The sequence below is a fragment of the Lytechinus pictus genome, chromosome 2, assembly GCF_037042905.1.
Source record: "Lytechinus pictus isolate F3 Inbred chromosome 2, Lp3.0, whole genome shotgun sequence".
Lineage (NCBI taxonomy): Eukaryota > Metazoa > Echinodermata > Echinoidea > Temnopleuroida > Toxopneustidae > Lytechinus > Lytechinus pictus.
This window is the reverse complement of record NC_087246.1, coordinates 63451774-63473994: the sequence shown is the minus strand read 5'-3', so window position 1 is coordinate 63473994 and position 22221 is coordinate 63451774. Positions and strand designations below refer to the sequence as shown.

At 36.3% G+C, this 22221-nt stretch overlaps 1 protein-coding gene across 3 annotated transcripts in view; it reads left to right on the top strand.

Moving 5' to 3' along the window:
- The window catches only part of LOC129253823 (TPR repeat-containing protein DDB_G0287407-like), a 36453-nt gene that overhangs the window by 3632 nt on the left and 10600 nt on the right, over window positions 1–22221 (top strand). For 2 of the 3 annotated variants that reach the window (XM_054892249.2, XM_064095367.1), the window contains exons 4-17: window positions 676–782; window positions 1521–1577; window positions 7255–7388; window positions 10031–10164; window positions 11826–11918; window positions 12681–12967; window positions 13677–13788; window positions 16341–16448; window positions 17286–17459; window positions 17817–18004; window positions 18926–19116; window positions 20037–20196; window positions 21303–21411; window positions 21691–21819. In XM_054892249.2, the coding sequence (XP_054748224.2) occupies window positions 676–782; window positions 1521–1577; window positions 7255–7388; window positions 10031–10164; window positions 11826–11918; window positions 12681–12967; window positions 13677–13788; window positions 16341–16448; window positions 17286–17459; window positions 17817–18004; window positions 18926–19116; window positions 20037–20196; window positions 21303–21411; window positions 21691–21819 (1983 nt within the window). The remainder of the gene's footprint in view (window positions 1–675; window positions 783–1520; window positions 1578–7254; window positions 7389–10030; window positions 10165–11825; window positions 11919–12680; window positions 12968–13676; window positions 13789–16340; window positions 16449–17285; window positions 17460–17816; window positions 18005–18925; window positions 19117–20036; window positions 20197–21302; window positions 21412–21690; window positions 21820–22221) is intronic. The other variant, XM_054892250.2, reaches the window with a different exon arrangement.

The window sequence follows — 22221 nt, the reverse complement described above, 5'->3', positions numbered from 1 at the left end:
GATCTATGATGTCACAGATGAACAACTCTCCCCTTTTGGACAATGATAATATTCCCCAAAACATCTCTTTTTGATCATTCTAATCATATGACAAACGATTCATCAATGATATAATGCTGTGAAACCTCTGTACTTGTCCTCTCATAAAGAGAACATTGGCAATTGGCAATGCGACCAAGATCTATGATGTCACAGATGAACAACTCTCCCCTTTTGGACAATGATAATATTCCCCAAAACATCTCTTTTTGATCATTCTAATCATATGACAAACGATTCATCAATGATATAATGCTGTGAAACCTCTGTACTTGTCCTCTCATAAAGAGAACACCTCACCTTGTGATAGACTCTATAAAAGTGAGAATATAAGTGAAATAAGTACTAAAGTAATGAGGGAGTTGTAGGTGTGTGACATCACAGATCTTGGTCGCATTGCCAATGGGAGGAACTACATGGCATCAGTGATCTCAATATTAAAATGCTCATAACTTTCTTTTTATTCATTCAATCTTCCTCAAACTTTCAACAATATGTTACTCTGATTTTTCTCTTTGATATGGATTCATCTGGTTTCAAGGGTTTCATTCTCCTTTAAGGTCCTGTCACCTGCCTACGTATGAATCCTTGAAGCTGTATGATGACAATTTGATTTCTCTCTCTCCCTTTCCATAGGGTGTCCCTAAAGATACCACATCAGAAGAAACTCTACGGACCTGCCTTAGTGAAATCGACCGCTGCTACCAAGATAACATCATGCCTTTCTTTCTTAATCTCACAAGGTATTTGTTAAGTTGCTTTTCATCACACCTTGTACAAGTTTGTTAGCTAGATTTCATGTAGATGTGTGGTATTATAATGTTTTTTTAAGTATATCTTTGTGTGCAGTTCTATACATGTCTTTAACTTTCATCAACTGACTTTTAGTTTGGTTCTTAATTCTTTTACAAGAAGACAAGTACTCCATTACTCTCTTTTGAAATTTGATTGTAATCTTTTCAAGTATATTTAGTATTCTCCTTTTCTACTGAATAAAAATAGGATGATGTAACAAATAATAACAATTTCAGTGTTTCACAAAATATTCTATAGCACATTATCCACATTGCGTAATTTAACGTGTAAGGAAGGACATTTTTCATGATAGTGCTATATGTACATGTACAGAGTCATTGATAGTCAATGTAAACTTTAAAATGAAGTCTACTCTGACATCAAATTTAATCCATTTAAACAGAAAATATTGAGCAAAAAAAAGGGGAGGGGCTTCCTTCATTATCACCACAATTTCAGTTTGGTTTTCATGAATAGACAACTGAAATACAAACTTGAACTGAGATTTATCCTGTCAGTCACCTACATTGCCTTCATTGCACTGATGTGTATATGTACATGTGGCCTTAGTGGGTCTACTTTCTAATACTCCTTTACAATGACAATGTGTGTTTTGTATTTTCTTTTGTCTTTCTGTCTCTTTCTCTATGTCTCCTCTCTGTCTCTTCTCTTATTCGATTTTTCAGTCCTGAACAGTTAACGAAGCTGATCCCCTACTTATCTCAGATTCCTGATGATTCTGGGTACGAATTTACTTCTAAATTATTGCCTTACTTCATCTTTAAGCAATAAAGTTATAGCACTATGTAACTGTTGGGCAATTGCATAAAATAGGCGACAATATACGCTGTACATGTATGTCTAACCCCCATTTTTCACCATTTTGATTTCACTTCATGAAGTGCTCTGGCCGTGATAATTTGAGAGCATTTTCACAGTTAGGATTAGGGGGTTGGGCGTACATGCTTTTATGGAATTGCCCATCTTTTGTTCTTTGCATGCACCCTCTTTAGTCCTTTTCATCTGCATCACTTATTTTTCTCAAATTCTCTGTTTTAACATAAAGTGTCAATAAATGCATGAGCATGCATTTGATTCCATTTTTTTAAATCAAAAATAGAAAATGCATGCAATATTGATTAGTTTGTTTAACAGCAATGATGTGTTGCCCTGTATTGACCTAATTTTGTTCTTTATCTATAGACCTCCATGCATCATATAAAATTGATTGTTGAGAAGAGTCATTGGTTGGCATTTTTGTGATTATCAGTAATTAGTCAAGGCCTACACTATGGTTAAATTTTTATGGTCACCAATCTTAGCCAGAATCTGCTCAGAGTGACTGTTTGTTTTCTCTGAAAATCAAGCCGATCATCAAGTGGGTCATTCTTAAGCTGACTAGGTTAGTAGGAGTTTCAACGCAAAAGAATAAATGGGCATTCTAGAAGAATCCTTCCTACATTGCAATTGCTTTCTGAAGGCAAGATTAAGAAAAGGGTTTAAGCACAAGCATCTAGGGTTATGACCATTATGTATTGGAAATACACCAATGGCTAAGGCCTGATCTTTTGCTTTGCTAGCGATTACTGACAAGCAATTGCTACTTTATATGCATCTGACCCATTGTGTGGGTAGTGCCGTTAAACCTCAATCAATCAATCATTCAATATATTTTTATTTTCATCAGTAATAATTAATTGAAAAAACATCCTTTCAAAACCTTGGTTAAAAACAAACAAGCTCTGCAAGACCAACTCTACCAAAGTTTGGTGTCAATGAGTTGATGAGTAGTATGAGCATGATCGGTTAAGGGTTAGCATTGAGGTGAATTTTTTTTTTAAAGGTATTTCTATCAAAATTGCTTTTAAATTAATCTTTGACATCTCAGGTTTCAAAGAACTTAGTTTCATGAAGATTGATGATTCCGAAAGTACTGGAATAGTCCATTGTATTCATGGGGGTGCTTTTACCTCTCATCACGGACGGACATTTTTTCTCAAATTCAATTCACTCTAGTTTTGTTGTTTTCAAAGTTACTCCAATTTGGTTTGGATTTTCTTGCACTCTCAACATTAATCTATCAACAAACATAAATTGGTAGAAAAAAACTGTAGGAAGTAAATTTTTCTGGTAGATGTGTCCGTGATGAAATCAATGTCCGTCCGTGATCAGTTTTTGATATGGATAATATGTATGGATTCAGCTTTTTATTCTTTATCAAAATAGAAACAAACATAAAAGTGTGTAGAAGTATTTCACTAGACACTGTACATCATTTTATTTGAACATAGCTAAAATCAATACATTTTACGCATATCATAAATCAATAAGAAATGATCACGGACGGACAAGTGAGCAATATACGCAAATACTGCTAATACTGTGGAATGATCCATGCAAATGGGAAACTTTGCTGAGCAGATTATGAATTTAACTTTAGTTTCAATTTGCAGTGAAAAACATAATTGGAATGCAGATAGAGTTGGAAAGGTACATGTGTGTCAAAAAAGCAGGAAATAAAATATGGCAAGAACAAGTCCAAAGCTGTAGATTTAATCTATTCAAGCTTGCAGAAAGTGATGGAAAATAAGAAAGTAGAATGCATAATCTGATAAGTAGAAAAATCTTCAATTTTTCCATGTACAAACCTATGGATTCACAATGCTTCTAACAGAACATGACATCACGGTCATGAGGCTTGTGAAAAGGACAAGAATACCTTTTTTCGAAGTCCATTTTGGAGCTAATTTTAAGCAAATTGCTTATCTGGTAAACTGTTAAAATGCATACTATTTTAAAGCTTGCACTGCAGTGTTTAGAAGCATAATAAGCTTTTGATTGGTATATGAATTATCAATTTCAATTTTGGATTCGGTCAGAGCCTAAATACATGAGGGCTGTTGATGTTATGGGGTGTCTCCACGTTGATATGGACAAAAGATGAATTTGAAGAGAGCCTCTGACAAGTGTTGTGGTCATACTTGATCCACCAAACAAGCATAAGGATCAGCAACCTTTGAATCTTTTGGATTTAGTTAATGAACCTAAAAACATCTTTGCTCTTGGAAAATTAATGCCTAAAAATGTATTAACATGTATCATCATGATATATCATAAAAATAGTTGTATCAATATGATCATTGATCAACTAGATGTTGATTTGGTACCTACTAGTATTCTATAATTTGAAAAGAAGACAATATGCATTAGGACATTCTTTACATTTGATTTTGACAAGAGCTGTGTTGAAAGCAATCATATGTCTAGATTATACTGTGCGTCTAGCATAGAAATCAAGTTGCTACAACTTAAATCAAGTTGTAGCAACTTGATTGTGCAACTAATACTGTTTAATCATATTAAAAAATGTACAAATCATCAATAAAATAGCATTTATTCCCCCAAAAAAGTAATAAGAACTTCTTACAAGGTACTTCCAATGTATTTTAATTGTGTCCGTCCGTGATGTCCGTCCGAGATGTCCGTCCGTGATGGAAAATATTTGCAATTCTCTCAGAAGTTTGACATTGGTTAAGAATTCAATATGCTGAACATAGAAGCTAACATACCTGAGTGTTAGTTGCATTAACAATTATTGGTCAATGTTAAGCTGTTTAGATAGAAACAATAAAAATGTACAAAAAATCTTAAAACCACATTTCTATCATGTCCGTCCGTGATATGGCACATTTACTGTCCTAATTCTTGTTTGTTTCATGCTCTGATATATAAAAATGCTTATCAGAGCATCATGTAAATGTATGCTGCTGCTGCTACTGTATAGGCTGTTCCATGCATTACTGACATTTACGGTACACACTTTTGCTCTTAAAAAGGCCACCCTGTTTTTATTTGGATCTCATATGATTCATTCAGTCATGCACCATTACACCTTTGATTATAAATCATGAAGGTTTCATTCCATTTCAATACAGCATGTGGTATGTATGGAACATGTTTATTATGGACATTACATTTCAATCAAACTTTCATATGGATCAACAGGCGGGGGGGGGGGGGGTGGCAAGAAAACTACCCCCCTGGTACTTCTGTACTAAATTTTTGATAATGGGTTACAATTTTGTATTTCGTCTGACAATGAAATTGATAAAAATGAAACTAAATTTGCTTTAGCTTTGTCAAAATTTGCAGGCTTTTAATATCATATTTAAAAAAACCATTTGCCCTTGGTACAGTGTATATCTTTTGAAAGCTCCCATTCAAAGTTAATATGTATGATCTATGATACTTTGGACTAGAGCTAGTAGAGCAGGCTTGTAAAGAGTTAGTTGATTGTACACATGTAGATCTATATGTATAACCCAGTTTGATAATGAATTTGTTGCAGTCTGTCAAAGCTATAGGGTTGTAGGGTTTCTCAAATTGCAAAATTTATTATGAGTCTGCTACATGTAGTAACATGATGGTATGCCAGCTTAAAATACCGTGACCAAGAGCATGCCAACATGTTAATATACGTTGTATAGATTATCTTCTGCTTTTTCCTAACATTGCCATGGTTAAAAAAAAGGAAGATTTTTCAAGCCATGATTTATATGTGTAGAATTAGTTAGTACAGGAAATTCAATGGTTATTGGTACTAATAGTTAAAGTTTAAAGAAACTGAAAAGAAACCAACTAATGGTTGCTGAGACTAGCTTGCATATATTTGCATCTTTACTCAAACCTACTCATACCCCTTCTGCCTGACATCCACTGCAGGGTTTGGTGGGTTTCATTTTTTACTTTCCCCACTTAATCCTCCTCAGCCAATGATCATAGCTTACTTCAACTTAGTTCAAATGAATTTTTTTATAAAGAGATAAAGAAAGGTTATTATTCATTGGAAAATGTAGAACAATATATAAAAAAGTAAATATACAACTTGTGGGACATTTTTTTAAAGCGCCTTGTAAATTTTGGGCTATATTTTTTCTCACTGGAATCTCACTTGCATACTTTTATTGCAAATCTTTCCAATCATCAAAGACGAAATGATGTAGAATGCAGCATATCGCTTTTATAGCCTGATTCCTGAATTTAGCAGTTTCGGATCTTTCTTATAAGATTCACATCCAAATTACAATTTTCTGCAAGTGATTGGACAATTTTTAGATTACATCGTGGGGGACGTATTGTGCAGAGTTTCAGTGCGCTGACAAGGTTTACAGCCAAGATCGGGGGGGGGGGGTTGCTATATAGAATTAAGCAACCAAGATCAATTTTCTGAACCTGATCTATATTTATTATTGAATGCTTGCCTGCCTGCATGAGATGCTTAGAAACAATAACAGTAGTCTTAGGGAGAATGATTGCATTTCTTTATACATATATATATATACAATAAAAGCAGCCACCTGTCTAAAGTGAAAACTTGTATTTAGTGGCCACCATACATGTCTCCCATTCAGGCCTGCTCCCATTTAAAATGATTATGTGTTATAGAACCAATAAAGGCCACCTATCTGTGGTGGGCATATGTACTTTTTCTCTTTGGTGGCATCAATAAATAAGTTTGACTGTATATCATTTATCCTTTTTACAGACTTGATGGTGATTCTTGGTCTTGGAAAATATTGAATTTCATATGTCATGTCATTTTTTACTGGGATATACAGTATGCATGTTTGCCATCCTCTCCCATCCTTTATGATCAGTAATGAATAAGCTGCAAAAATCAATGTACTGTGAAATGGGGTGGATAGACAAAGTTATTCTCTGTCATTCTACTTTCAGAGTTCTTGATACAAACTGGTTCAATATATTTTGGTTATTTACCAAATACCTATAGCATATAGGGGAGTAGATGTTGAAATGGGATATGACATCACATGTGTGGTGAAAGTATTTAATCAGTGGGCTAACCAATTGTATTGAACCATGGGAAGGACTTGTAAACTGTTGTGTGTAACGTATTGTAGAAATCATGTGATCACGATTTAAGTCTTACATTTTGTATCATTTGTTCTAATTATACAAACTGAACATAAATATTTTTATGCTAAACATATATATTCTAAATATTTTTATGCTAAACATATATATTCTAAATATTTGGCATGCATAGCATGCATGTTTCCTGCATATGATTTTTTAGTTTTGTAATTAGTCATCTACATTGTAGAGCACAATAAACATGACATTCTATCCAGATATCTAGTTTTTTTTTCCAAGCAACAATATTATACTGTTACACATGTGCTTATCTTTATTGGTGATTTTCAGTGTGATTGCTATGTGTTTCAACTTAATAGATTTTCATAATATCACAAATTCAGGTACATATGAATGTACCAGACCTAGTCCATGATGATTGACAGTAACCTTGATTTTAAAGACCTTTCTTATGAAATTGTTTGCTGCAAATATGTACATGACTTAATAATAAACTTTGAATTGAATGGATGTATCTTGTTGTAGTGAGCGATGTGGGTGGATCCCGAATCAGATGGAGGTACCGGAGTCAGTGATGCAGGAATACAGATGGATTATGGGATTGTCGGTCACGGAGATGGAGATCATGCATGCAGCCTATAGAAAAACAAATCCTAACTGTGAGTAACACCTAGCAGACAGATCAGCACAAATTCTCTAAGGTGGTTTAGAATCTGTTGTCTGAAAACTATTGGGGTGCTACTAGGAACAATCACTGCAGATCTATTTGCAATCCCCAAATCAATCATATGTTTTACAATTATTTGCAAATTTACAATAGACTACCGTAAGTAACGGTGTATTAACCGCACCCCCCATTTTCGGATGAAAAAAAAAAAAAAAATCAAAAAAAAAAAATTTAATCAAACTTACTTTCTATCTCTAATATGCGTATTTAAGAAAGAGTCAAGAACCAAAAAATATAGAAGAATTACTGGTAAAAATTGATGGGAAATCAGCGCTTCGTCACTTATCTGCAAGTTGCCGATATTATTGGCCACTTCCACACTCCGAGTCACCTCACACACACACATATGGTACCGGTGTTCATTGCAAGTACCGATACCAGCATCAACATGGGGGCTCACCCATACGAGAAGATCGTTCATATCATATTTCCTGCATCACAGCCCCACTTTTGCTTTCAGAATTCTGTCTAGCATTCAATGTCTTGACATGAATTTTAGACAAGGGAATACGGGAAGGTTCAAGATACGATAAATTTGCGATTTTGTTCAGGTGTTTTTCTTGTCTGCTTTGAACCACTACCGGTAGTTCTCAGTACGTGTGTGGCGGTATCTTACAGACAGCAAAATAGGAAAAAAAATGCTAGTACCGGTATACCGTATTTTCAATGGGAGCTCTGGGCGGGAATAAAGTGAATAATAATTAAAAATAAAAAGTCGGAAGGAGTGAAGATGGGGATTGAAGATTGATTTTGAGATGATGGATGATAGAGAGAAATGAAGGAAAGGCAAATGAAAGAAATTAATTGTCAAATAATACCAATAATTTGTCAAACAAAATAACTTCCACGGAAAGGTAAAGCGCCAGCTTACGTTGACGTTGCGATAAACATTACACATGCATGTCTTATTCGGCTACCTGCACCGCGCTGTGCGATCGATTGGCGTCTGAACTTTGCATGCCGCGATGACTAAAAAATGACAACAAAGACAGAGTCACACCATTAAAAAAAGTCAGTTTCATGAAGGTAGGTGCGTTTGTTACCGTAATCTAACTTTGAGGGACATTTACGGCAGATACCGGTAGTCATAGTTGCTTCCCTTTTATACCCGCGGCTCATACCCCTCTAAACGGGATTGCCCCAAGCGGCTACGCTCGGCCACCCGACGCGAGTTGAAAACTGGTAGTGCCGTGGTATCGGGCTGAGATTGGCTTGGCTCAGACCTGTCACCGTGTATAAACCGCACCCCCGACTTTTGATTCTGTCCCGCCGAGAAAAAGGTGCGGTTAATACACCGTTACTTACGGTACTCATCTGCTTCTTGTTACAAGGAAGGTAAACTGATTTACTACATCTTAAATTGATCTGACAAATCGTCGGCAGTCATCCGAATCGTCGTATGTGTGATAATGCAAACCCATTTCAGAGAAAATCAACTTCAAAGTTTACTATAATTTTCATACTTAATTCCCGAGCCTTACAACATATTCATTGCTAGAAAAATACATGGTTGGGAAGACCAAGACAATTGCTTGACATTGGTATCTTTATTTTTACACAAAACTAAGAATCAGAGAAAATATCACAAAAGAGCTACATGCTTGTAATTTTGGTTTTGAGCGGTTTAGATTTTCCCTGTACAAAAATGCCATAGGGAATACAACAACCCTGACCGCGATTTCAATGCGCGCGGTCAGTCAAAACGTCGTATTGCTTTTCACGTGCAAAGTCAATGCAGTTCCCAGTGTCGATACAACGGTTTGGCTGACTGCGCGCATTGAAATCGCGGTCAGTCAAAACGTCGTATTGCTCTGTTACAGTACACATTTCCAATGGGATTTGCACTTTTTATTAAAAAATTGTATGGCATCGCCGTGAAAATCCTCTCATATCTCAGAAAATAAAATGAATTGCTGCCTAGAAATTTAGTTATGAATAGAGTAGGACTTGTACTTTCATTTAAAAAAAAATACCAAAACTGACTGAAAGGACGGTTCAGATGACCGCCAACGAAATGTAAAATTGCAACTGAAATTTGCAATCGATACCAAATATTTTCTAGCAACACCCCCTGTGATTTATACAGATCTCCTTGCATTAAATTACGTTTTATAATTCAGGGTGCACATTACTGTAAGGAAGTGTCTAATAATGTATCACTGTGTGCTAAATTTGTGCTTGTTACTGAGGTTATAGCATTGATAAGTTCATTGTTTTGAGTAATTAATACGTTTATTAATGAGCCCACTGTTTATGGTGAATAATTTACATGAAATTTTCTTCTTTTCCAGATTACAAAATTTGATTATTCTTTTTACAGTTTGCAGAGAAAAATGACATATTGAAAATATTGTGTTTTCTCAAATGAATGAAAATTTATAGCTCTTCAAATGTTTGTGTTGTTTTGTTTATATTGGCTAAATCTGCCATGTCAATCAAAACTGTTTCACCCAATCTGAATGCAGCTACAGATAGCAAGATATGATAAATAAGTGGCGGATAAAACATGGCCAAAATATTTCTAAAGCTGTAGGTGTAAACGTTCTTTTATGTTCACACTTTCTTTTCCGACAGCCATATTCTTCATCAGAGATTCTACATTTTTGGAATCACTCCCAGAGAAGTTCAAGAAAGACTTTGTTGATGTCAATCCGATTGCTCCTGAGAAACTGAATATGCTTAAACAGATGCTGAAAGAGAGATTTGGGGTAAGAGTTGACAAGGTTCTCCAAGATTATCTTAATTTGAATGGAAAAAGTAATATTACAGGGCCTTTAATTCTAGGGGATAAAGCATATGTAACCACCCCCTTTTGTAATATCAAGAAATAGTAAAGAATTACCATTCTAAACTTAAATTTTTGGAGTTGATAACCATTTTTTATACTCCCGTCCTAGGACGGGACATATTATGGTATCACGCTTGGTGTCCGTCCGTCCGTCCATCTGTCCGTCCGTTAACTTTTCCTTGTAAACGCGATAACTTCAGTTTGACTTATTCTAGGCTCATATAATTTGGTGTGTATGATACTAGCATGAATGCCAGGAAGCCTATTGATTTTGAGGTCCAAAGGTCAAGGTCACAGTGACATTTTCATCTTACCCTTCTGCACTCCTTGTAAACGCAATAACTTCAGTTTAACTTATCCTAGGCTCATATAATTTGGTGTGTATGATACTAGCCTATTGATTTTGAGGTCAAAAGGTCAAGGTCAAGGTTACAGTGACATGTTTTCATCTTACCCTTCTGCAGTCCTCGTAAATGCAATAACTTTAGTTTAACTTAACCTAGGCTCATATAATTTGGTGTGTATGATACTAGCATGAATGCCAGGAAGCCTATTGATTTTGAGGTCCAAAGGTCAAGGCCACAGTGACATATTTTAATCTTACCCTTCTGCAGTCCTTGTAAATGCGATAACTTCAGTTTAACTTATCCTAGGCTCATATAATTTGGTGTGTATGATACTAGCCTATTGATTTTGAGGTCAAAAGGTCAAGGTCACAGTGACATGTTTTCATCTTACCCTTCTGCAGTCCTTGTAAATGCGATAACTTCAGTTTAACTTAACCTAGGCTCATATAATTTGATGTGTATGATACTAGCATATATCCTAGCAGTTCTATTGATTTTGAGGCCATAAGGTCAAAGGTGAAGTCGCCACCTTTCACTTTTCTTGCTTGACCAATAACTCCATTTTCCGTGTTACAGACGGGCGTATTATGTGCTCGCCTTAGCGACACTCTTGTTTTATATGTGTATCAAATTCTTGAGGAGGCACATTTCAATCAACTTTATCTACAAGGTCGACCTTTTTTGTTAAGAACCAAAATTCTGACAAAGTAAAACCTTGCTGTATTACATAAGAAAAATGAAAATGCTATTGTCTGCAGAAAAGTTTCAAATTTACAGCATTCAGAAGTTTGAATTAAAAATAAAGATGGAACTGTATACAAACATCTCGTTTTCATTTTTTTTAAATGTAATCAATTATCTTGCAGGCTATTTAATCCTGTCCCTTCAAAGACACCATCCAGTCTGTCAGGTGTAGACAGGGATTTACCTCTGGGATACCTTAATTGTCTTGAAATTCAAAATAAGAAGGGTATCCTACCTATAAATTGAAATTAAACAGGTTCCTTCTCTGAGGGGAAAGAATATTTGTGACCATGCAGTTTTTATGACAATAAAATCATGATAGAATTGTGATGTAGCCGGCATTGGATAAGTTGAAAATCATAGGGGTTAAACAAAATAAGGACTTTGATGAATAAAGGTGCTATTTGTTACTGCAAGAGGTCTAATTATGATGGTCATATTAGTCTTAATTATTTCAACGTTTAATGTAAATTTGTTTTTTTTTATATAGACAAATCAGGTGCACTTCTATGAATGTCAGTATAATGGTATCGGTGATGATGGACAGGTTGAGCTTTGTGGAATGGAATCACTTAGAGATAAGGTTAGTGACAGATATTAGAATAGAATTTACTTCAATTTATCATTTGTCAGTGCAGATATATATTTGTAGTAATTGGTTTCATCAACATTTATACCATAAAATCTACATCATACAGGTACGTAGAAAATAATGTTTATGGAGTTATCTTTTTTTATTCATAAATTATCTGTTGTAAAAACCAAATCTCATGGCATGAAAACTTCAATCTTGTCTCTTGTGTGCATGTGCTTTTAAAAAAAATATTTTTTTAATTGTTTTTTTTTAATGGAAATTATTACAAAACACTGGAAAACAAAATTTGACCTGAAATTAATCAAGCAAACCAGCTAGAATGAAAAATAATCACCCATTCATGAATTCATTTCCCGTTGACTTTGTACACAAAGTATTAAAAATGAGCCATTTTCGGCATGAGATTGTCTCTTAAAACGTCACATAGTGTCACGATGCTAAACCCGTATGTCGCTGATTTAGTTTTAAAAGTTGTGCGAGACTTTAAATTAAAAGTCATAAAATTTTGCAACGCTATCTCTTTGTGCATTTCAAAAAGAGAGAAAGCATGGGGGGGGGGTATCATGGCCCCCCATTCCTTTAAGGGTTACATTCTGACTGTGCGCAGACGAAAGTCCATCCAGTTTCTTCATGTTTTAGTGGCATCTAACTAAATATCCATCGCAGAATCCTCTTAAAAATCTACTTGAATAATGTTATGGCTACCATAGGTGAATGAGGCATATTTTTATTATGCATACTTTGTGGCAGGTGTTTGAGTTCTTCACCGAGCGCATCTCTGAGCAGTACCCACTGGACGATCGTCCATTGGACCCTTACCAGCAGACTAAAGAGGCCCATGAGTCCTTCATGAAGAACAGATGCGGTTGTGTTCTCGGAAGGACAGCCATTCTGGAGCAGATCAAGGACTATGTGGTGACAACGTCGTCCAATGCACCCCTGCTTCTCCTCGGCGGCCCGGGTACTGGGAAGTCCTCTATCATGGCCAAGGTGGCTGAGGTGTCGGTGACCAAAGCAGCGACCAGGGAGATCCCAGGGTAGGCATCATGCAGGAGAAGTAGTGCTATCGATTCTTTTGTTTTTGTCCTTGTGTAGGGACTGATGATGCAATAATGACTGCTCTGGGCAAGCTGTTAAAATCTTTGCTTGTATTGACTGATTTGAAGCCTATACCCTGTTAATCATTGTCATTATGTACCTTATTTAGTTGTGTATCATGTCATTCTATAAGAATAGCTAATTGTAAGTAATGTAATATTTCATTTTGTATTATTTTATTATGTATTGGTAATTATTCTCATGTAATTTTCTCTTTCATTTTCTATATGTATGCACTTTGAAACTTTTGTAAAAAGCGCTATGTATCGATTTGTTCTAATTGCTGTTTGGTGTACACTTGGCCTGATACTTACTATATGTTGTCCAATTCTCATTTTGTCTAATGCCCATATATGGTCTAATTTTCATTCTCCTAATTATTTTTACTTTGTTAAACAAGCGTTTGGTTCATAAACAATCATTTAACCATACAGACCAAGTGGTGTTAGACCAATTTGATATTAGATGAAATGTGCTTAGCCCAAAATATGAATAAGATGAAATGGTGAATAGACTTAGTGACATATAGATTAAAAGATTATTAGACCTATGTGTAAAAAAAGTTGGATAAGACCATCGTGAATGAGGGCCATATGGGCAGTGGTTGGAGCCCAAACATTTACCTTTTTTGAATTTTTTTCTTCTCAGGTCTCCAGATATTGGATGGCATGTGTTCTATCACTTTGTTGGAGCTGTCCCTGGATCACCCAACCTGGAATTGGCTCTCAAGAGATTACTAAGGGAGATAGGAGCAGTAAAGGTAAGACATAGTGGCTCATATTCTCATAATAGGTTCCAGATGTACCATGGTACAAAACCACATACTATGCATATTTCTCATATTATCACACTTCCATTAGGCAACCTTTGCCAAAAGCACACACTTATTATTGGACTTTTCTAAGTGTACGCGATGAAATAAATGCAGCATATTTTTAGTTCATGGTATTGTACCATAGTACGATTGAAACCTCTTAAGAGTGCCTGCGGCACTACATGCGATCTGACTAAAACACTATGATCTGACTGCAACCCTTATTTTCAATAACCTGTTCTTTGCTTTCCTCATGATAGTTAAAAAAATTAAATTGTCTTATTTTGGAGTTCATGATTATACTCAGAATACTAAACTTGAAATTTTGATTCTCTGCAAGCATTTTAGTTGATGTAAAGTCCAGATCAGCTTCAATCATAGCTAATGCTAAGATTTATATGACAGCACCACAGGTTTTAATTGATTTTGCTGTTATTCTCACAAGGATGCCGGTAGCTGATTGGAATTTCAATATCATTCATTCGACTATTTAGAACTTTGATCTTAAAGGTTTTACAGGTTGGAATGTTCATATCAATGTAATAGTACGATTAAAAAAAAATTGTTTTTAAATGGGTTGCAAATGGATCGTGTAGTGTTCGCCATTCATGATAAATTTCTGATCTGACAATGGCAGAATAATAGATTGAAAATGTACATTGTCAATAGTTCATCTGATTCGTTTATACTTTTTGTTGATCTAAAGTATAGCAGAGCTTCCAAGTCTCCCGGATCCTGCGGGAGAATACTGGATTGCGATCCAATCTCCCGTTCTCCCGACCCCATGCCAGAATCTCCCGGATAATCAGGATTTTTAGCTGTTAAATTGTAAAATTCATACAAACGACTGTTTAACGAGTCTAGCATGTTCAACTCCCTAACACCCACGTGGAACCTCCTTATCACATTTTCATTTTACCCAGTAACTTCTACCAGTATTTGTATAATCGTACATTGATTTCCCATGTAAATGAAGATAATTTTACTGAATGACTGGTGAAGTAGTCTAACAAGCCATTTTATTTCCGGGTTCTGCAATGTGTGTGATGAAAACTCTTCAGCTTTACTCCATGCACATGGCCCCCGATGCGCCCCGGCGCGGCTCCAGCCGGCCGCGCTGCGCCAGGAAGCTCCGAGAAGGAAAGTTTACGAGCACTGCGAGGCATTTTTTGTAAGCTTGCTTGCGCCTTATTCGAGCTAAAACTGTGGATCAACGATGAGATTAACAAGTGGATTACTTTTACACCTCGACTTTCAGTTTCAGGAATAATTTTATTGACAATCCTGAAGAATTAGAAGCAAAGTGGAGATTTTTTCGCCTACTTTCACTTGGGTTGATTGGATTCGAACATTTTCTCTTTCGTGAGTGAGCTAGCCTGGCGCTGGCTGGCTGAGCTGTGCGAAGCACGCCCCGTCCCGATTCATCCACACTACAATCGCATCGCCAGTGACCATGGAGATCATGGAGATCATGGAGATGGAGTCATCCAAGACCAAGACGACAAAATACTTGTCGAAGTATTATTATAAAGATACTTTTCAAGCAGAATGGGACTGTGTGACAATTTTCACAGGAATCCCTCAGAGACTTTAAACAGTCCACATATAAAGCTCATTTACCATGTTTACCACTACTGCAGCCCCTTCCCCCTCTGGCCAATTAAAGGTTTTTTCATGTTGAATGCATTCTTTTATGAATTATTTGAAAAATCTACTGTATTGCCTGAAGTGTATATTTAGTTAATGACAATTCATGAATTCTCTCTAATGTTCATTTAATCTATCGGAATTTTTTTTGATGGTTTAGACAGCTGTCGGTTACTATCAAATGTTGTTTCTTAATGTGTTTTGCTACCCAAAACTCCCATCCGTGGGACAACGTTCCGGTGCTCCCTCACAAAATCATACCTCCGCGAAATCTACTGGATTCTATCATCCCCATGTTGGCAGCTCTGGTATAGAATGTCTTTAAGGCTGTACATCTTTATTTGGGGTTGTTCAACTTCCTCTGCAGGTATCCAGAGATCCTGTTGATATTGTTGCACCTTGAGTTCATCGGTTACGCTTGATAATAAAATGGATATAATGATTAACAAATATCAGAAATTAGATGAATATAATTTCAAATTACTTGGTCAAGGTCAAAAGTAATTTGAGTTCATTGAATTTTGATATGAAATGAAGTGATACTTTGTTCATTGGTGTGAAAATACTTAATCAAATTAAATAAAGTTTTTTAGATGATTTTTTATCACAAATAATATGATATGAATAACAATTTTCTCAGTCAAGGAGGTCATCAAACTCAGTATTTCATTATCAGTTGAACGTTTTTCTCCTCATTTGTGAAAAATTTTGTCATCTTAGTTTTCAAAATTAGCACTTCTACTATATTGAATTGCGTAATGCAGGCGAGACTGCCAGAGGCATTTCACCTGTTACAAAAATGCAAATGAATTCCTTTTGAAGTTAGTACTTTTTCTCTCTGTATGATCCAGGAGAGTCAGATGCCCAAGGATTTAGAAGAGACTTGTCAGGTTACCTATGCAGCTTTATCTAATCCTAATACCAGACCTGTCATCATCATCATTGATGCCCTTAATCAGGTATGTTACATCATTCTTAGGACCAATCATACTTATATATTTCTTGGGTCAAATGGGGGAAAATCACACTATGAATTGAAAAAGAACTTTCCTGTAATTTTTTTTCTGATAACTATTAACCCTTATCTAAACTGGGGGGGGGGGTCAATTTGACCCCCCACCCTTGACAAATTTTGCCGCTAAGCTGCCACGCAAAATTTTTTGACCGCGCTGCTCGCTGACTTTTACTTTCAAGTCTTGCACATCTTTTGAGATAAAATTTGCGACGCCTTGGTATGCAGTTTCGAAATTACGCAATATTTTGTAAGCGCATGTCGGTCCCAAAATTGACCCCCCCCCCCCCCCCCCCGTATATGTTGGTCTGAAATAGCCCAGTTAAGATATATCAAGGGGGGTACGCTGATGTAAGTGAGATTGCCTGGGGCATTCCACTCGGTTCAGACTCAGTTTTTTGGGTGCTGTTGATTTAGGGGGGGGGGGCAATGAACTGAATACTGCGTTATCACTCTTTTATGGTTATGTAGCATGGGGGTGGGAGGAAGGGGGGGCTTCCGTTTGTCTCTGAGTCCTACCTCTTTTCATGTCCTGTGGCATTTAATTGAAGGGGCAATCAACTTGTTTCTTTGTTATCCATATTTTATTATGTGTTTCTTTGTCATTAGGAGGGGAGGGTCACTTCACTTGGTACCAAGTTATTTTATGTTTATGTAACATGGTGGGGGGGGGGGGTTTATCTCTGAGTTCTTATTATTTTCATGAGAGGGGAATTCTGTTTTTTTTCTGATTTATCCCTCTTTTTATGGTTCTGTATCATTGTTACATTTTTCTACTGTTCAGTTTGATGAGAGCAAGGAATCTACTGTCCTGACCTGGCTTCCAAACAAGCTAGCACCTCAGATCCGTTGTATATTCTCCATGATTGACCAGACGCCTCAGCATCAAACATTAGAACTCAGATCCAATGCACCCCTATCCATCTTTGTCACACCACTTGATATGGAATCTAGAGAGGTGAGTCAAAACACATCTTGATTTGTTTTTTTACATTACCTTCTTGGATTTCCTTTTTTCTATTGTTAGTTTAATATGAAAACTGTAATTAAGTGCACCATTCAGTCCTGTACAAAGATGTTATTGAATGATCATGAAATGGGATAATGATGATGATGACGTCAATGACGATGATGATGGTGACAATGACGACAGTGATGTTGATTATTATTATACTGGTTATATATGATGGTTATTTTGATGATGATAATGACGTTGATGATGATGGTGATGATGGTGATAATGATGGTGATGATGATAGTGATGATGGTGGTGATGATATATATAAAGAATATCAATTTTTTCTCCCTCTAAAAGGCCATTGTGAGGGAGACACTCGGAAACTACAACAAGAAACTTGACGAGGAACAGATGGCTAACCTTTTGGGCAAGGAGTCTTCCCAGAATCCTCTGTGGTTGTCCGTAGCCTGTGAAGAACTGAGAGTCTTTGGGCTCTTCTCCAAAGTTACAGATAAGATCAACAAGCTGGCAGATGGTCTTCTCAAGTAAGTCATCATTTTAATTAATGGGATGAAGATTTTCTTGGCTTTAGAGTTGTAGAATCCAGGTCAGAACCATCTCTCACGTTTATAAAGGGATTTTCAGCTATGAGTGTGTTCCAACTCATATGTATATGGGCCCCGTCTTACAAAATGTTACGATGGATCCAATCAATCGTAACTATGGACGGCCAGCAACGTCAACATCTGTTATGCATGTTTGTTCAAAATATTTTCTAGCTATGATGTTTATTCATGCATTCATTTTTTTTTTTGCATGCAAAGGGCATTGTGCAAATTTTTCATAGAAAAAATTATGACACTGATGGATTTCCATAGAGTTACGATTGATCGTATTGATCATAACTCTTTGTCAGATGGGGCCGTGGATTCATCACTAATGCTGCTGATGTCTGTTCAGAACTCAATATATGACTTTGTGGGCATTTACTCTTACGTTCACATGTATGTCTCACAAATTGTTACTTATTTCATGTATAGCACATGTGTAATCAATTTGTTGTTCATAATTTTTGTAGCTTACCCAATTGTAAATTTTCATTACTTCTGATTTGGAAGTGGGACAAATTAGCTTTGAAAATGTCTTATGTGGATTTTAAACATAGATTAAGGATATTCCTGTATTGTTACAATTAGAGATTAATGTTTGGTAAATTATGTGTATTCTAGTGTTACTGTTTATTGTTTATCGTAGATGTATCTTAAGCCTTATATATGCACATGGACGCCAAGTAGCATTGACTTATTGTGTAATGCTATGGACCCACCTTAGGATTGAAAACTGTAATTACATGAGGAGAAGAAGTAGGCAACCACATTAAAATTTGCTAAGCTAATTTGATTCATATCTTGAAGAAAACGCTAGAAGCAGTTGCCCTAAAATATTGTATTTATTTTTGTCATTAGTCTTCTAGCCCAGGTTTTTGACCGGTTTGAAGAAGAGAACGGAGGTGAACTGCTGATTGCTACCTTGTGCTTATTGGAGTGTTCTAACACTGGACTCCTAGAAACAGAACTCTTGACCATCCTTGGTGATGAAGACAATCTAATGCCCAAGTCAAGCTGGTTTGATTCTGGAGCAGGAGGAGAGAAGAAAGGTGAATATGAATGATTATAACCCTGACAATAATGACCATGACGATATCAATGATGACCACGACGATATCGATGATGACCACTATGACTTTAATGATGACCACATTGACAATGATGATTCAGAATTTGCTATTTTGTGATAACTTGTGAACTGTTTGAAGGGTCAACTTCAAATTTGCTCCAAGTGTGTATGTAGGATTTGAAAGTGATTTGAGTAATTTTTGGAGTAACAACGTTCAAGGTCTTAGAGGTCATTCTATATCTGAAAATATATCTTTCTGCAATAACCAAAGAACTTTTTAGGGACCAACTTCAAACTTGGCTCATATGTGTCACAATGATCAAATTTCAAAAGTTGTTAGACATCAATGAATTAATCCTTTAATAATGCACGATCCCCGAATGCAGAGGGTGCTGTTGGACATACGTATGCGCTGCAGACAAGGCCAGCTGCCCCTTTGCAACAATATTATACGACGCATAGGCAAATGCCATGTTCTGAATGCCCAAGCTCTGACAATTCGGAGTTAATGTACTCTTTGGCTGGTGTTTGAAGTTCGTGGCAGGTTGGCTCTTCCTTCTTCTGCTGTGTGAATTGACGTCAACAGATGTTTTGGCCAATTAATGCCGATGTAGCCAAAAGCAGCGTAGCATACGTGTACTGTTAATGTGTGTACATGCTGGTCAACGGCCTGATGATTGACGATTAGCAGCGAATCCAGAACCGTCCAATAGCACCGAGGATCATGCACCTTTAACTCTGAATAACTCTGATCACTCTTAACCCCAATGTAGATACATCCTCCTTCCCCCCCCCCCCACCTTAACTCTCTCAATTACCCTGTTGATTCTGATGCATTCTTAGCTTAAATATACTTTGATTAATCTTCTCTGACTTTTGTCTTAATTTCTTTTCAAATAGATTCCAGAGAAAAGAAAGAGAAGGACATTGGTCCTTTGTCAGCTCACAAGTGGGCCAGAGTCTTCCGTGCTCTCAAACCTTTCCTCAGGCCTTTTGGAGAGAGTGGTGAGGGGCGTCTTGACTTCTATCATCGATCACTCAGCAAAGCTGTTAGGAAAAAGTAAGGCTCTTGATCAAATATGATTGATTTGGTGTGACTTGGGGCCTGTAACACAAAGCTTAGCATTGATCGTACAGCAGTTTTCTATGATTGATTGCATTGACTACAATGTACAATCAATCGTGAAAATCAAGTGTACGATTAATCACTAGCCTTTGTGTTATGGGACCCTGGAAGCTAAACACAAAGCCTAGTGAGTACTGTTGATTTATACCCGTGATTGCACACAATGATCAATGTCATCAATTATAAAGACCCGTCCTACAATCAAGTGTTAGTGCTGTGTGTTTTGGAGCACAGGGTCCCGTCACGTAATGCATCAGGCTGATTTTGACATATGATCAAGGACAATCATAAAAAGCATCCGTTATAAATCGCTAAGCTTTCTATTACAGGACCCATGTCCATGTTAAGATGCCAAATTCATCTTTAGTTTTTATGAAATCTTGTGATATGTTTGGTCTATCTACTCTAGTAGTGAGTTTGGGAGCACAGGATCCTGTCACATAATGCCTTAGTGATCAAGCATGGGGCTGATTTGGACAAATGATCATGGATGATAATCAAGGCAATCAATCATAGAAAACATCCCTGTTATTGCTATTAAAGCATTCTATTACAAGGCCCTTGTCCATAATAAGATGCTAATTTTCAATTTTAGTTTTTATGAAATCTTGTGATATGTATTTGGTTGACTTACTCTAGTTGTAAAACATAAGTCCAACTTAAATTTCACAACAGAGTCCGATGTTCCTTGTTTGGACCTATATGATGACAACTAACTTGACATGAGTTGCTCAGATATCCATTATTTTGGTTGATAGATGCTATTTGAGGTACTTTATGTGAAGGTGGTTTTGGAGATGACAAACCAAGGTCAAAGTTTATTTGAGGTCATATGTATGAGTTTACCTGCATGAGTCTTCCCTTGACAAATCATCTTGGTTGCTTGGATAACATCAGACTTGAGAAGTACATTCATGTTATGGTGCCTTCAGCAGTCACATTCGTAAGTTTTAGATCTGACTTGTCCCTGTAGCTTAGTATGCCTAGGTATGTTACATCTTCTATGTAGTTATTGCGATTATGGAATTTGGTTTGTTTAGATACTTGAAGCTTGGGAACGGGGAAGATGATCAGAAGAAATACACCTGGTGGCACACAAAACTGGCTAATTTCTTTGAGAGGGTAACATCTGTGGAGAGGAAATGTGAGGTATGGAATCTATTGTGTATTGAATGCTTAAAATGGATATATTAGAATTGTCAATAATATGTACATATTCCTCCGCTGGAACGAGAAGTATAATCTTTCTTATCTAGTGTATAGTCAGGAATATTTGCAAGATTTACTTGGAACTCTATCCCTACTTATATTAATTATCTAAAAATTTGATGGAGGAATACATTTCTTTGTGTATAGTCAAGAATCTATTTTCCCCCCCAGTGTATCCTATCCTTTTTATACCCCTCTATCTGATTTATATCTTGATAGGAATATCCTTTCCATCTGAGTGTGATTAAAGATGAGAGACGTCTAGCAACGTTCTTGTCTGACTGGCAAGTCTTTGATGAGTTCTTCATATCTGAGTTCAGTACCGATCTCCTGGCATACTGGAGGAAGGTAGGTTGAATATAACGGAGGAGACTTGTCTATATCAATGCAACCATAAATGTAAACTTCTGGTTGGATTATATTTAGAAATAAAAGAGATGACATTTATGCTTTTGATATTGCAAAGATTGGTAATTACATTAAAATCAATTTTATATATGTAATGTTAGTTTTGAAATGTCAAGCTTGTCAGCTGTGATGGATGAAATAGTTATGATTTCGTGGAGAAAATACATTCTTTAAATATGATGAATAGATAATTAAACAAGATGGGTCTTGTAAGTATTGTGAACTCTACCAATTTTTTTATTCATGCAACATTAATGTTATTGTACGGGTAAGTGTATTAGCACTGAAAATATTTCATCCTTTGGTTTTGTTCATTTTTTCCCCCATACATTGTTCTGACAC